Source organism: Pelodiscus sinensis, chromosome 4 (genome assembly GCF_049634645.1).
Source record: "Pelodiscus sinensis isolate JC-2024 chromosome 4, ASM4963464v1, whole genome shotgun sequence".
NCBI classification, from domain to species: domain Eukaryota; kingdom Metazoa; phylum Chordata; order Testudines; family Trionychidae; genus Pelodiscus; species Pelodiscus sinensis.
In genome coordinates this window covers 130,868,629-130,882,665 of record NC_134714.1, presented here as the reverse complement: position 1 = coordinate 130,882,665, position 14,037 = coordinate 130,868,629, and the positions used below count along the sequence as shown (strand labels likewise).

At 51.7% G+C, this 14,037-nt stretch overlaps 1 protein-coding gene across 5 annotated transcripts in view; it reads right to left on the bottom strand.

Moving 5' to 3' along the window:
• LOC102452070 (integrin alpha-D-like) overlaps positions 1 to 9,973 on the bottom strand; it is a 35,499-nt gene extending 25,526 nt beyond the window's left edge. The window contains exons 1-3 of one of the 5 annotated variants that reach the window (XM_075928890.1): positions 9,896 to 9,967; positions 6,446 to 6,495; positions 5,863 to 5,960 (exon numbers count right to left, since the gene is read on the bottom strand). In XM_075928890.1, the coding sequence (XP_075785005.1) occupies positions 5,863 to 5,899 (37 nt within the window). In that variant the 5' untranslated portion in view covers positions 5,900 to 5,960; positions 6,446 to 6,495; positions 9,896 to 9,967. Of the gene's footprint in view, positions 1 to 5,862; positions 5,961 to 6,445; positions 6,496 to 9,842 lie in introns of all 5 variants that reach the window. The other 4 variants (XM_075928891.1, XM_075928892.1, XM_075928893.1 and 1 more) reach the window with 4 other exon arrangements.
• Positions 9,974 to 14,037: the final 4,064 nt, after the last annotated feature.

Genomic DNA, 14,037 nt, shown 5'->3' with positions numbered 1-14,037 from the left:
ATAGGGCACATCTAGACGGTACATAGCTTCCTAAAGAAGATTGCATATCTTCTTTCAAAAGCTGTGGGCACTCTAGACATGCCCATACATTATGGAATGCAGAACCTAATCTCTTAGCACAAAAGAACATCTGCCCAAGACAATAGGCATGTGTTATGCACAGGGCCCAAGTTATGTAACGTGAACCCAAGAGATCTTAAGGGAGCAGCAGGACTCAGTTTGGTGGCAGGCATGGTAAGGGACAAGTTGGGGCTTGCTCTTTTGCTTCTGCTTTGAAAGCATGTGTGATACAGCTTCTGTAGCTAGGCAAGCGTCTGCACAGGGCAGGGGCTCATGTGGTAACCGTGAGTTCAGCACCCCCCATCTGCCAAGAGAGCGCAACTTTCCCTTCCCATAGGAGCTTGTTGGGGGTAGGAGTTCCAGGCTCCATCTAGACTGCAGGCTTCTTTCGGAAGAACCTTTATTTGGAAGAGATCTTCCGGAAAAACTTCTTCAAAAAGAGAGCATCCGCACACAAAAGCAATCTGCTTTTTTGAAAGAGAGAGTCCACACCGAATGGACGCTCTCTTGCATTTAAGCTCTGGTTACTATGGACGGAGTGGCCATCAGGGCACCTGTGCTTTTTCCTCTTTCCTCTTCTTCTGAAAGAACTCCCTCTTCCCCACCCACACACGCCTTTTTCCAAAAGAGCTCTTTCGCAAAAAGACATCTTCCTCATAGAATGAGGATTACCAATGTCGGAAAAACCCCTCTGTTCTTTCGATTTTCTTTGGGAAGAATGCAATTGCAGTGTGGACATAATTGAAGGGTTTTTTTTGGAAAAATAGTTGTTTTTCTGAAAAACTCTGTAGTGTAGCCAGACCCTCAAACACGGCAACAGGGCAGAGGCTCATACGGACACCGAGGAGCCTGCAATAAAAAGGGGGGGCAGATGCAGTGGAAGGGCAGTGGTTCAAACCATGCTATGCTGGGGATGATCGAACAGAAGTGTCCTGCTGTGGTATAGTTACATACCCAGCTTCCCTTGCTTCATTCGGGTTGCCACACATGAATCACCCAGAGTGATAAGGAACAGATGCTGACTGATTGTGGCCAGAAACATGGGCCTTATGCTGCAATATTTCCTGTTGCAATGACACCAGACCACTTCTGCTGGCTTGGCGTGGGAAGGTGTCCTAATGTGTAGGATGGAATAAGGCAGCCTCCCCAGAAGAGACAAGAAGGATGGAAGAGTTCCTCGCTGAGAGCTTCATGGAGTTGTGCAGGGAGGATTCCTGCTCTGGCTCCAGACACCTTAACAACAAGCTGTTCCAGGAAGCCCCGATGTGTAGACAGAGTGGCCACCCCATATCACCCCCAATTGCCTAGACCCACTTGTAGCATGATTAAAAACGTGAACTCCCCGGAAGTGCCCTCCCTGCCATCAGGGCCCAGCAGTGCGACATCCTGGGAGGGGCGATTAGCTCCAAAGTTATACAAGGGTCCTGGCGGCCAGTAAGATCAGAAGCTCCACTCATCTTCTGAGCATTCTCCTCCTCATCCACGCTGTCCTACACCCTGCTGCCCAAGGCTGCCTGGAGAGTCTCTCGGGAGGAATCCACAGACTGGGGTGGGACTGGGTCCTCCCCTAGAATCTCACACAGCTGCTCATTGGAGTGGCATGTTTGTGGCTCTGACCAGATCGACTCTTTGCCTCCTCTGCCTTCTGGTACGCCTGCCCGAGCTCCTTTATTTTCACATGACACTGCTGGGCTTCCCTGCTGTATCCTTTTCCCACCATGCTCTGTGCGATCCTGGCATAGAGATCAGCATTTGTTCCGCTGCTTCCTAGTTCTGCCTGCACAGATTCTGCTCCCCACGTGGCAACCAGGTCCAAGATTGCCTTCACACTCCACGCAGGGGCTTATTTGTGACCCTGGGCATTCGCGGTCAGCTGTGCTGCTGAGGTGAGGTCTGCTCACCATGCTGGACACAAAGGAAATGAAATTCAATTTTTCCTGGGGCTTTCCCTGTGCACCTGGGAGAGCAGTGGAGTTGAAAGTCCTGGCCAGAGCAGTCACATTGGGGTCCTGTGGGACACCTCCAAGACCATCAACTTTCACTGCGTTGACTCTGCATTACCCTAATGTCGACCATGCAAGGTTGAATTTAGTGTTTCTCCTTATGAAAAGCAGAAGTACAGAAATCAGCTTCAGTAGCCCTTAACATCCGTGGAACAGGCCTGGGGTGTGAGCTCACTGGTTAGAAAAGAGACCTAAGGCAGCTAAGTTTGACCTAAACTCCTAGTGCAGACCAGGCCTCAGCCTTCATCGATTTACGTATTATGCCACCAGAGCATCTAAGATGCTCACCTGTGTAACACAAGCCAGAGAGCTTCTGGAATTAAAGCCTCTTTGAGTCAGACTGGAACACTTAGAAAAACAGCCCGTCTGTTCTTGATTTTAAAATTCTCAGCAAGAGAGAGTCCACCTCCACCCTGGGTAAATTGTTCCAGGGGTTAATGCCTCTCGCTGCTACAAAGTTCTGTTTTATTTACAACTTGAATCCATCTTTCTTCAGCTTCCAGACATGGGATCACATTAGACTTTCCTATGCTAGACTGAAGAGCCCCTTGCCAATTATTTGTTCCCTACGTACACACTTACCGATGGGGGTCGAGACAGTCCTGGACCTTTTCTATGTTAAGGTAAGTAAGTTGAGCTCCTTCAGTCTATTGCTATACCACAGGACCTCTGATCTTCAAAACCTTCCCCTGCCACTGACCCCTCTCCAATTTATCAACGTCCTCCAGCAAGTGTGGGTAGAGCCAGCCTTTCCCCTATGCAGAATACACCGTTGTGTAGGTCAGCTGAAAATGTGGGGCACCCTCCTGTGTCTTACTGTCAACCCATATGCCTCTTCCTAATCCTGATCTGTGGCTCTACCTCCTCCAGAGAGGATCTAGTTAACTTTTTTTCCAGAAGAAGAGAGCTTTATTTTGATATAAGTGCTATGTAGACGCTCCCAATTTCAAAATAAGGTATGTGTAGTGGGGCACTATTTGGAAAAACCTGGCAGGGGTGGACAGGCACAACCCCTCACGACTAGAGCCAGGGTCCAATTGATTTCTGGGGATAAATAATGACGAACAGGATCAAGGTGTGGGGAACAAGGGAACCAGACGGGGACACTGAGCAGAGAACCCTGGACAGCTCCCACGGCTCTTCAAAGCTATCGATGGAGCCAGTGGACGCCACCCAGAGGAACTCTGCCCAGATACGTGAAACCAGGGAGGAACGGAAGTAGGCCCCACAATCGCAGAGAACCCCCTCGTCCAGCATCCTCCTCTTGGTGTTGTAGATGGCAGTTTTTGCCAGTGCCAGGAGGAGGCTGACAGGGAGGTCTTGCGACTTTGTGGGGCCACAGATAGGGTGTGCATATATGAAAAGGTGGGAGGAAAAGTGCAGCCAGAACCTCAATAAGAGGTTATGGAGGAGCCGGAACAGGGGCTGCAACCTGGCGCATTCAAGGTAAGCGTGTGCCAGGTTTTCCCTCATGCTGCAGAAAGGGCAGGTGTCTGGGATGGGGGTGAACCATGCCTAGTACAGACCTATGCTCACGGCTCCTTGGAGCCGCCAACTGATATCCCTGATGGGCCGTGGGATTAAGGTGGAACACACACTGGCCCAATGGGGTTCCCCACCCTCCAGAGGTGTCAGTCCCGCCCCTTGCCGTCAGGGCAGGACACGAGGGTGAGGAAATGCAGAGTGCAGAGCACGAGCATGTACAGCTGTTCTCTTGGCATGGTTCAGAAACAGACCGACTGCAAATCCTTCACCTGGCTGGGGGTCCAGAGATGGGAGAGCCGGGGGGGGGGGGGCCGTGGAACAGGGGCCTGATAACTAAGGATGGAGGGTTTGCAGGAAAGGAGGGGTGGAGCGTACACTCTTGCAGGGATCGCTGCAGGAAATGGAGAGCGGGCTGTGGCAAGGCCGCCATCACCTCCTGGAGTAGGTGCAGGGAGGTTCGGGGGGGTGGAGAGCCCCATGTGCTGAACGAGTGCTCGGGGATCCACCCAGTCCCCCCTGTCTATAGTCCAGGAGGTCTCCGACCTTGGTGGTTTCTGCCAGGATCAAAGCCAGCCGGGCCAATTAGCAGCACATCGAATCTGTGACAGAGCCATTCTGGAGGTGAAAAAGCCATTTCACAGGCATCTGCCAACCCCAGGGACAGCCTGTCAGCTCCTGAATTGACTGTGTTACTCGACAGGACCTGAGGTTAAACTCTGTTTTAAGACTATTTCATTGGTGTGTCACTGGAGATTATCAAATCACATCTCTAATAAATTATCACACACGCCCCTCCCCGCGGGCACCGTAAATCCCAAGGACAGCCCTGGGGGTGGGCACCAGAACTGGAGACAGGATTCCAGCCCAGTCGCACCACTGGCAAATGCAGAGGGAGGAGGACTTTTTATTTCTGCTCAGGATGCCTCCCTTCCGGCATCCCAGGACTGGCCGCATCATTGCGCTGGGAGCTCCTTGCCCCAGGCCAGTCTTGGTCTCTCTGAAAAGTTTCTCAATCAGCACAGGGGGGCCTGGTAAGCCTGTGTTGTGGGAGCCAGAGCTGAGACCCTCCCCAACAAAACACCAGGCAGCCAATCAGTGGTTACGCTGAACTCCTCTAATGCACAGCGTAGCCAGCTCCCCCAGTGCAGAGTTCTCCTCCCCTTCAGCCTTCGAACCCTGCAAGCCCAGGCCTGGGAAAAATGGGAAGGAGAATCCCCTTGGAGCTGCCTCCTCCAACCCTGAGAAACCGTAGGACAGCGGTGGGCAGCCTGTGACCCATCAGGGTTCTGTGTGTGGCCCACAAGATATTGTGTTTACCGTTGTCCATGCACAGAGTTACCAGAACCTGCTGGTTCCATCTGTGTCATTTTCCCTACTATTACTAAAGTGATACACATGTAAAGCTGGGGCAGGCTGATTGCACCCAGCCCTAAGTGTGAGCTCTGTGCTCTCCTTCTGCCTCCAGCCACAGTGCTGCTCCAGTTCAGTCCATACCTCCCACACATTCTAGGCACAGACGTGCAGTGAGCAAAACTGCCCTGGCCTGGGAGACCATCTTGGTTATGACACTCTTGCAGCCCCCTGAGATGAAGGAGGCCACTCACTAGCCTCAGCTGCCTATTGTCACTGTAGGAGGAGCAGCGATGGGGCTGTGGGGCACACTGGTCACAGAATTATTTGACTGCTGGGCAGGGGCTTGGAGGTAAAAGAGGCACAACAGGAACTGAGGCGATCCGAGGGGTGTGGAAGGATCTGAGATGGCCTCCCCCACTCCTGCCTTCACCCTTTCTCTGTGCCCTGTTTCCAGCCCAGCCCCTCAACCCTCAGGCACAAGGTCAACTCTCCTCCCTCCCGCTGAGGGGATGTGACACCGCAGGAGGTGGAAGTTTTACAGAAAACCCAAGTAATAGCAGAACTGCATCTGTCTCACGCCTACTGCCCCCTCCCCCGCAACACATACCCCACATCCCTGTGAAGCCCCACGCAGAAGGGAAGTTGCGGTTCCCAGTGACAGAGTCTGAGGGAATGGAACACTGAGGGAATTGAACCCAGAAGTTCAGTTTCCCAGCCTACCCCCTCCCATTCCCATCAGACACTAGAGCCCCATTCTCCTCCCAGAGCTGAGGAGAGAACCCAGGAGTCCTGGTGCACAGGCCCCAGGCTGTAACCCACCAGACCCCACTCCTCTCCCAGAGCCAGCCAAGGACAGGACCCAGGAGTCTTCAGCTGCTCCCATCCCCCTGTCAGAGGGGCACTCGCTGGGCACCCATGGGGAGAATCCCAGCTCTTCCCAGTGCCTGTGTCTGGCACTTACCTGTGCACAGGTAGAGGAGCAGAGGCAGGGGGTCCATCCTGTGCTGGGCTGGGGGGTGTAGATGCTCTCCTAGGACATGTGAGTTTCCAGGGTGCTGCCTGGAGAGAAGGTAACAAAGCTCAGAGGAAAGAGACGTGTTATCTGAAAAGAGAAGCGCTGATGTGGATGGAGGGGACTCAAGGGTGTGATATGGAGGGAGAAGAAAGAAAGAAAGAAAGAAGACTTACACCAAGAGACAAAAAACACACATACAAACACTGACCAACCCACACTGAAACAGATACATACAATTACACAGAGGCACACAACTACATGGAGACATATAGATACACACCTCTACATGGAGAAGGAGACGTGCACATAAAACAGACTTACACACACAGGAACACAGCTCAACAGACTTGAAAACATGAGACAGACAGACACAACTAGACAGACACATACCACTACACTCAAAGAGACTCAAATATACAGAGTTTTGCACACACAGGCATACACAACTACACAGAGACCGAGGCAGACATGATACTGAGACATACAAGTCACACCCAAAAATGACACTAAGTCACCCAAATACACTCACAGTTGCACGCTGTAGTAGGTCTGTCGTGGTGTCCTGACAGGTCTCCTGCTCTGTCAATAATGAGAACCAGAAGGCTACTTGCATGTGTGCTCAGTGATGTGGCTCATGTTGACTTGTGCAATTGTGCTCTAAGAGAGCCCTCAAGGACCACAAATCAGATAAGGATCAATGGCACCCAACTACAATAATAGGCAGAAGAGCTGGGTTTGGGCGAACTGCACATGCGCAGGCAGATTGCAGGACAGTGCGGCTGGCGAGCGGAGCTCACTGCAGTTCAGCGAGCCCTGATAATAGCTATCAGTAGATTCTGTAGAACCACTTCACACCTGTACCCCAACAATGGACAGACAGTCAGCGGGGAAAATAGAAAGGAGCATAAACTTTGTCACAGTAAGTGTAAAAATATAATAAGAAAAGCCAAAAAGGAGTTTGAAGAACATCTAGCCAAAAATTCAAAGAGTAATAGTAAAATGTGTTAGTACATTAGAAGCACGAAGGCAGCTAAACAACCAGTGGGGCCCTTGGACAATCGAGATGCTACAGGAACACTCAGAGGTGATAAAGTCACAGCTGAGAAGCTAAATAAATTCTTTGCTTCAATCGTCACAGCTGAGGATATTGGGGAGATTCCCAAACCCCATTGTTTTTACATGACAAATCTGAGGAATTGCCCCAGACTGAGGTGGTGTTAGAGGTGGTTTTGGAACAAACTGATAAACTTAACAGTAAAAAGTCCCCAGGACCAGATGGCATTCACCCAAGAGTTCTGAAAGAAGTCAAATCGGAAATTGCAGAACTATTAACTGTGGTTTGTAACCTATCCTTGAAATCAGCTTTCAAACCTAATGACTGGAAGATAGCTAATATGATGCCAATATTTCAAAAGGGCTCTAGAGGTGATCCTGGCAATTACAAACCAGTAAGTCTAATGTCAGTACCAGACAAATTAGTTGAAACTATAGTAAACAATACAACTGTCAGACACAGGGAAGAACATAATTTGTGGGGGAAAGTCAACATGGTTTCTATAAAGGGAAATCCTGCCTCACTAATCTGCTAGAGTTCTTTGAGAGGGTCAACAAACAGATGGACAAGGGGGATCCAGTGGATATAGTGTACTTAGATTTCCAGAAAGCCTTTGACAAGGTCCCTCACCAAAGGCTGTTAAGTAAAGTAAGTTGTCATGGGATAAGAGGGAAAGTTCTTTCATGGACTGAAAACCAGTTAAAAGACGGGAAACAAAGGATAGAAATAAATGGTAAGTTGTCTGAGTGGAGAAAGGTAATCAGTAGGGTCCCCCAAGGGGTCTGTCCTGGGACCCATCCTATTCAACTTATTTATCAATGATCTAGAGAAAGGGGTAAACAGCGAGGTGGCAAAATGATACAAAACTGCTCAAGATAGTTAAGACCAAAGCAGACTGTGAAGAGCTTCAAAAAGGTCTCACCAAACTAAGTGACTGAGCAACAAAATGGCAAATGAAATTTAATGTTGATAAATATAAAGAAATGCACATCGGAAAACATAATCTCAACTATACATACAACATGATGAGGACTAATATGGCTACAACTACTCAAGAGAGAGATCTTGGAGTCATTGTGGATAGTTCTCTGGAAACATCCACTCAATGTGCAGCGGCAGGCAAACACACAAATAGATTGTTAGGAGGCATTAAACAGGTGATAGAGAATAAGACAGAAAATATCTTATTGCCTCTATATAAATCCATGGTACACGCACATCTTCAATACTGCATATGGATGTGGTCGCCTCATCTCAAAAAACATATATTGGCATTGAAAAAGGTGTAGAAAAGGGCAACAAAACTGATTAAGGGCTTGGTAAGGGTCCCTTATGAAGAAAAGAGGAGACTAAGGGGGGGGAGAATATGATAGAGATCTATAAAATCATGACTGATATGGAAAAAGTGAATAAGGAACAGTTATTTACTTATTCCAACAATATAAGAACTAGGGGTCACCAAATGAAATGAACTTGCAGCAGGTTTAAAACAAACAAAAGGAAGTTTTTCTTCACTCAGCGCACAGTCAATCTGTGGAACTCCTTGCCATAGGATATGGTGAAGGCTAGAACTTTAACAGGGCTCAAAAAAGAGCTAGATAGATTTGTGGAGGTTAGGTCCATCAATGGCTATTAGCCCAGATGGGTAGGAATAGTGTCCCTAGCCTCTGTTTCTCTGGAGGCGGGTGACAGGGGAGGGATCACGTGAGGATTACCTGTTGTGATACCTCCCTCTGGGGCATCTGGTATAGGCCACTGTCAGCAGACAGGACACTGGGCTGGATGAACCTTTGGTTTGACCCAGTCTGGCTGCTCCTATGTTCTTATCTGGGAGATCCCAGTGCCCCCTCAGCTGGACAAAGCCTGTCCCCTCAGGATATCACTTTATATACAAACAAGTTTCACATCACTCCTGACGTGTCTAGTTGCCACTTTCTGACTCCTCTTAGATAGCAGCCCTCACCCTGCACCTCATGGTTTGATTAAATCATCTCTATCCATCATGCTGCCATTTTAGACCCTTTCCTGGATCTGGGTCTGTATCTGTGGGGAGTGTGGGTACCAAGGTCTTTTTTAACGAGCTGGTGGTATCGTCCTTTTGGAATGCGCTTTCAATGTATGTCCAGCACCAACCACTGTTTTACAGTCAGTACCTAGTGCCAATGACTGTTCTACACTGGGCCGATTGCCAATTCGTGTTTTACACTCTTGGGCGCGCATTTCAGGCCCTCGTTACTACACACACTATCATAATCATACACCATATGCCAGTGACAACCAGAAAACAGTCGCAATCTCCCCCACACACTGCCACGGAGACAACCACACACATTGTTCTTACACCACTGCACAATCGCCGCACTCCCAGCCGTTCCCACAGGCGCTAACCTTCGTGGGCCGTGCCCCCCTTCGCCTGTGAGTGCTGCATGCTGTAAGCAGGGAACAGGGTTCCAACCCCAGGGGGGCTGTGCCCCAGCCAGGTGGCAGCGGGACGCACGGGGCGCAGCTCACAGGAGGAAAGCAGGGCTCTACTAGGCCAGGGCCAGGATGGGGGAAACTCAGGGAACAGGGTGAGTTTCAACAGCAAACCGGGTTCACTTCTTGGAGGTTGCATTGCTGGGGGAGACGAGCCAGCCCCTGTGACCCCCGTAATTGTGGCTGCTGCTCAGGGCTGGGCAAGAGAATACTTTATAAACAGCCACGGTGCCCCGCCCACACGTGGTTGGTTCCCATTCACTCTGCAGGCCAGAGGAACATTGGGGTAGCAGGGACTGCGCAGGCCAAGGCTGTCTATCCCCCTGCCACGAGGCCGGGCTAGCTGTGTCAAACCCATCCAGGACAGACGGCTGTCCAGCCGCCTCTTGAAAATCACCAGGGAAGGAGCTTCCACAGCGTCCTTAGGCAGCTCTGTCCTGCTCTTCTTACCGGTCGGAAGCTTTTCTTGAGATTTAATCGAAATCGGCTCTGCTGGAGTTTGACCCCACTGCCTCCTGTCCTGCCCTCTGTGGCGAGAGAGAAAGACCCATTGTCGTTTCCCTACAAAAAACCCCTCCCCGCGCTCCGACAAGCGTTCTGATGCCGGGATCTGAATTCACTGGGACTTCATCTTCTCTGGTCTGATTGTGCTAGGGGCTCCCTCTGCCTGTCTCCAACTCTCTGGACCCCCAGCTACCAGCACCATCTGGGAACCCGGATCCCTTCACGCTTCACGGAGTGGCAGGATCTCTCTCTCCCCCCTCTAGACCTGCCTTGCGTGATCAGTTCTGGCTTGTTAGCCCTAAACTTTGCAATCAGACTTCAGTTAGAATTCATATTGTAACGGGGTTGTTGGTCTGGTTCCCCTTGTAGGGTTAGCACCAGAAGTAAAAAGCGGTCATGGTTAAGGCAGGTTTTAGCCAGGATGGGCAGGGGTGGTGTCCCTGGCCTCTGTCTGTAAGAGGCTGGAAATAGATGACAGAGGAGGGATCACTGGGGCTACGTCTAGACTGGCATGATTTTCTGAAAATGCTTTTAACAGAAATCTTTTTCCGGAAAAGCATCCCTGGCCAATCTAGATGCGCTTTTCTGCAAAAAAAAAAACCCCAATCGCCATTTTCGCAATCGGGGCTTTTTTGCCGAAAACAGTACTGTGCTGTCTACACCGGCCCTTTTCCGCAAAAGTCTTTTGGAAAAAGACTTTTGCCCGAACGGGAGCAGCATAGTATTTCCGGAAAAGCACTGACAATCTTACATGAGATCGTCAGTGCTTTTCCAGAAATTCAAGTGGCCAGTGTAGACAGCCGGCAAGTTTTTCCACAAAAGAAGATGATTTTGCGGAAAAACTTGCCAGTCTAGACACAGCCTGGATGATTCCTGTTCTCTCCCTCTGGGGCACCTGGAGTTGGGCACTGTCGGCAGACAGGACACTGGGCTAGATGGACCTTTGGTCTGACCGCTCTTACGTTCAAGCTGGTCGGTCGCTCACTCTCTCTCTCTGGGGTTTGCTCACCAAGCAGATTCCCTGCAGAACAGCTGTAGCGTGAGAGTGGGGAGAGGCTGGGTCTGGGGGTGCATGAGAGTGGCAGCTGAAAGTGCTGTTTAAGCAGCCCGCTGAGTCCCAGGGGAGCAGGTGGGGTGAGAGCAGAGCCTCTGCTACTCTCTGCCCTCTCTCGGGCAGGACCCTCCACAGGAGCAAGAAGGAGGGGAGGGGAGGGGGGAAAGCAGGGAGAAGGCAGCCCCGCTGCCTGCTGAGAGCAGCCCCTTAGCCACATGCAGCGCCCACAGCTGCACAGGGACACCTGAGAATTTGGTGCCTCTAATTTTCGGGTGTCCTACTCAGAGGCGCATGTTGCATTAATCCAGCTGGCAGGAGATGGGGGAGGCAATTAATGATGCCTGCTTCCTTCTGCACCAGACCCTCTGGAAGTTGCAGCGTATCCCGAACACCCAGCCGGGTGAGGGTTGACCCCAAAGTGGATGGGGGTACTCACACCCTGGGGTTATGGGTGGGTACACGAGCAATAGGCGGTGGAGGGAGATGGGTCGTGGGCCCCTGTGTCTGCTAGGGGTTGAGATACCAGCCTAGAGGGGCCGATTGGTTTGATTCAGGACGTCAGTAGGAGCTGGGAGCCAGGACTCCTGGGGTCTGTCCCCAGCTATGGGCAGGCTGGGTATATTTTTCACTCCAGTGTGTGTCCTGTTCTGCAGTCAGGGCCCCTCAATAGCAGGGCAGGGATGATAGAGGGGCCATTGGTCTGACCGGGGTGGCTGGCGGGGTGCGTGTGGGGCTATACACCTGGCTGGGCCCATGGCTCTGGTCTAGGTCTATCCAAGGGGTTTTCTCAGTCCCTGTGGCGGTGAGTCAGGACGCGCGTCTTCCCTGTCCCCTCAGAGTGCTTCACACTCGTCGCAGACATCGCGCTCCTCATCGACGGCTCGAGCAGCATCGAACCCAGGGACTTTGGAAAGATGAAGACGTTTCTCTCTGAGATCATGAAGCGTTTCTGTGGCACCGACACGCAGGTAAGAGGCAGAGGCAGAACCCTGCCTATTTACCTGCCCCTCGCAGGCAGGGCTGGCCCCGATGCAGCACTAGGGGGCGCTGTGCTGCAGGGAGTAGGGCTGAGGCCTCAGTAGGGGACACTTTCACCTCCCAGTCAGGGCTGACCCCAGTACCCCAGTGCGGCACCAGGGGGCGCTGTGCTCCAGGGAGCAGCAATGGATTTTGCATCCCAAACCAGGAAGAAATTCCCACAGAACCAGCCACCCCCGAACACCTGCCCCAGCCCTTAATTGAGTCTGATTCCTGCTTCTCTGACCCTTCATCCCTCGGGCTGTTTCTCTCTTTCCCCGGCCTCCTCTTGCAGTTCGCGCTCAGGCAGTACTCCCATCAGTTTAAAGGGTACTTTGACTTCACGGAGTACAGGAGAAATCGTGACCCCGACAACCTTGTCCAGGGAGTTGAGCAGCTTCGTGGAAAGACGCACACGGCCACCGCCATCCAGAAAGTGGTGTAGGTATCGCCCCCCTGCCTGTGTGGGCTCCACAGGGAAAGGGCTGTCAGGGCCTTCAAGATATAGGGACTCAGGGCTCCTGGGTTCTTTCCCCAGCTGTGGGAGGAGGTTAGAGATGGGGACTAGTGGTTAGAGATGGCAGGGACTTGGCATCAGGACCACTGGTGTCTGTCCCTGACTCTGAGAGGGGACAGGGCACTAGTGGTTACACTGGGGAGAGGGGTGCTGGGAGCAAGGACTCCAGGTTTCTAAGGCCAGCCCTGAGCCTCTGTTGCTGTGTGACGTCAACTAAATTACAGACCTGCCCTCTGCCTCAGTTTCCCCATCATGAAAATGGAGACAATGTCACTGACCTCTTGTAAAGGTCTTTGCAATCGGCAATGCCAAAGCAGTGGATGGGAGCTGGGTGTGGTTGTGTGTCACTAACCCACCTATGGTGCTCTACCCTCCCCTTTCTAGGAGGGAGCTTTTCACCTCTAGGAGTGGCGTTCGGGATGAGGCCACGGAGGTTCTCATTGTGATCACAGATGGGCAGAAATTCCAAGACCCTTTTTCTTATTCAGATGCCATTCCCGCGGCAGAGAGAGCTGGGCTCATCCACTATGCCATTGGGGTGAGCCACACCTGGGCAAAGAGTGGGGGTGGTCTAGGGGCATGCGATGGGGAGGTGGGATCCCATTGGGTTAGGGAGAAAAACAGATGCTGGGTTGTCACTGGGTCAATGTGTGACAGAAGAGTGGAAGCTCCTGTTGTACAGGTTGAGTGGCGCTTTCTAGTTTAGACATCAGGTTTTCCCCATGCTGGGCCAAAGGGATTGAAATGGGCAGCAGCAGACAAGGGGCACGTAGATCAAGTTAAATTACATAATCCCACAGCCACTAATCCCACAGTAATTAAATTGGATTTTCACATCTTCCTCCCTCTCCTTCTGTGCTCCACTTACCCGCGCTGGCTGAGACAGGGTTTGGGGCGAGGTGGAGGGGGCTGTGCCCAGGGCTCTGGGCTGGGACTGACACTGATGTCCTGGTCTCCCCTGCACCGTCCTCTACTCTGTGAAGGTTAGCGATGCCTTCTCCAGTGATGCTGCCCAACAGGAGCTTCATGAAATCGCCTCTGCGTCCGCTGACCAGCACGTCTTCCAGATGGACAATTTCAACGCCCTTCAGGGCATCCAGAACCAGTGCAGAAAACCTTCACTATCAGGATGTACCAGAGCCAGGAGTTGGGGTCACCTTGGCCCTAGAGATGGGTTTCCCAGGCTGAGATGGGCCAGGGAGCGGCTGGGATTCCAGAGGGGGGAGTGGGAGGGCGGGACATACCTGTACGGGAGCAGTGGGAAGCCAAGTTTCAGCAACATAGCCAGGACTCCTGGGGATATGATTGATGCTTATTTAAGAGAGAGAACAAACCCAAAGATTTTCCCCTCACCTATGTAAACAGCCCCCACTCCTCGAGGTAGCTGTATCTAAGCAGAGTCTTCTCATGCTGTGCTTTGGGGCACCCTGCAGTAGCTGCCTCAGACCTGTTTCCCACCCCTACCCCCCACCCCTCACCCACACACACACTCACTGTGGT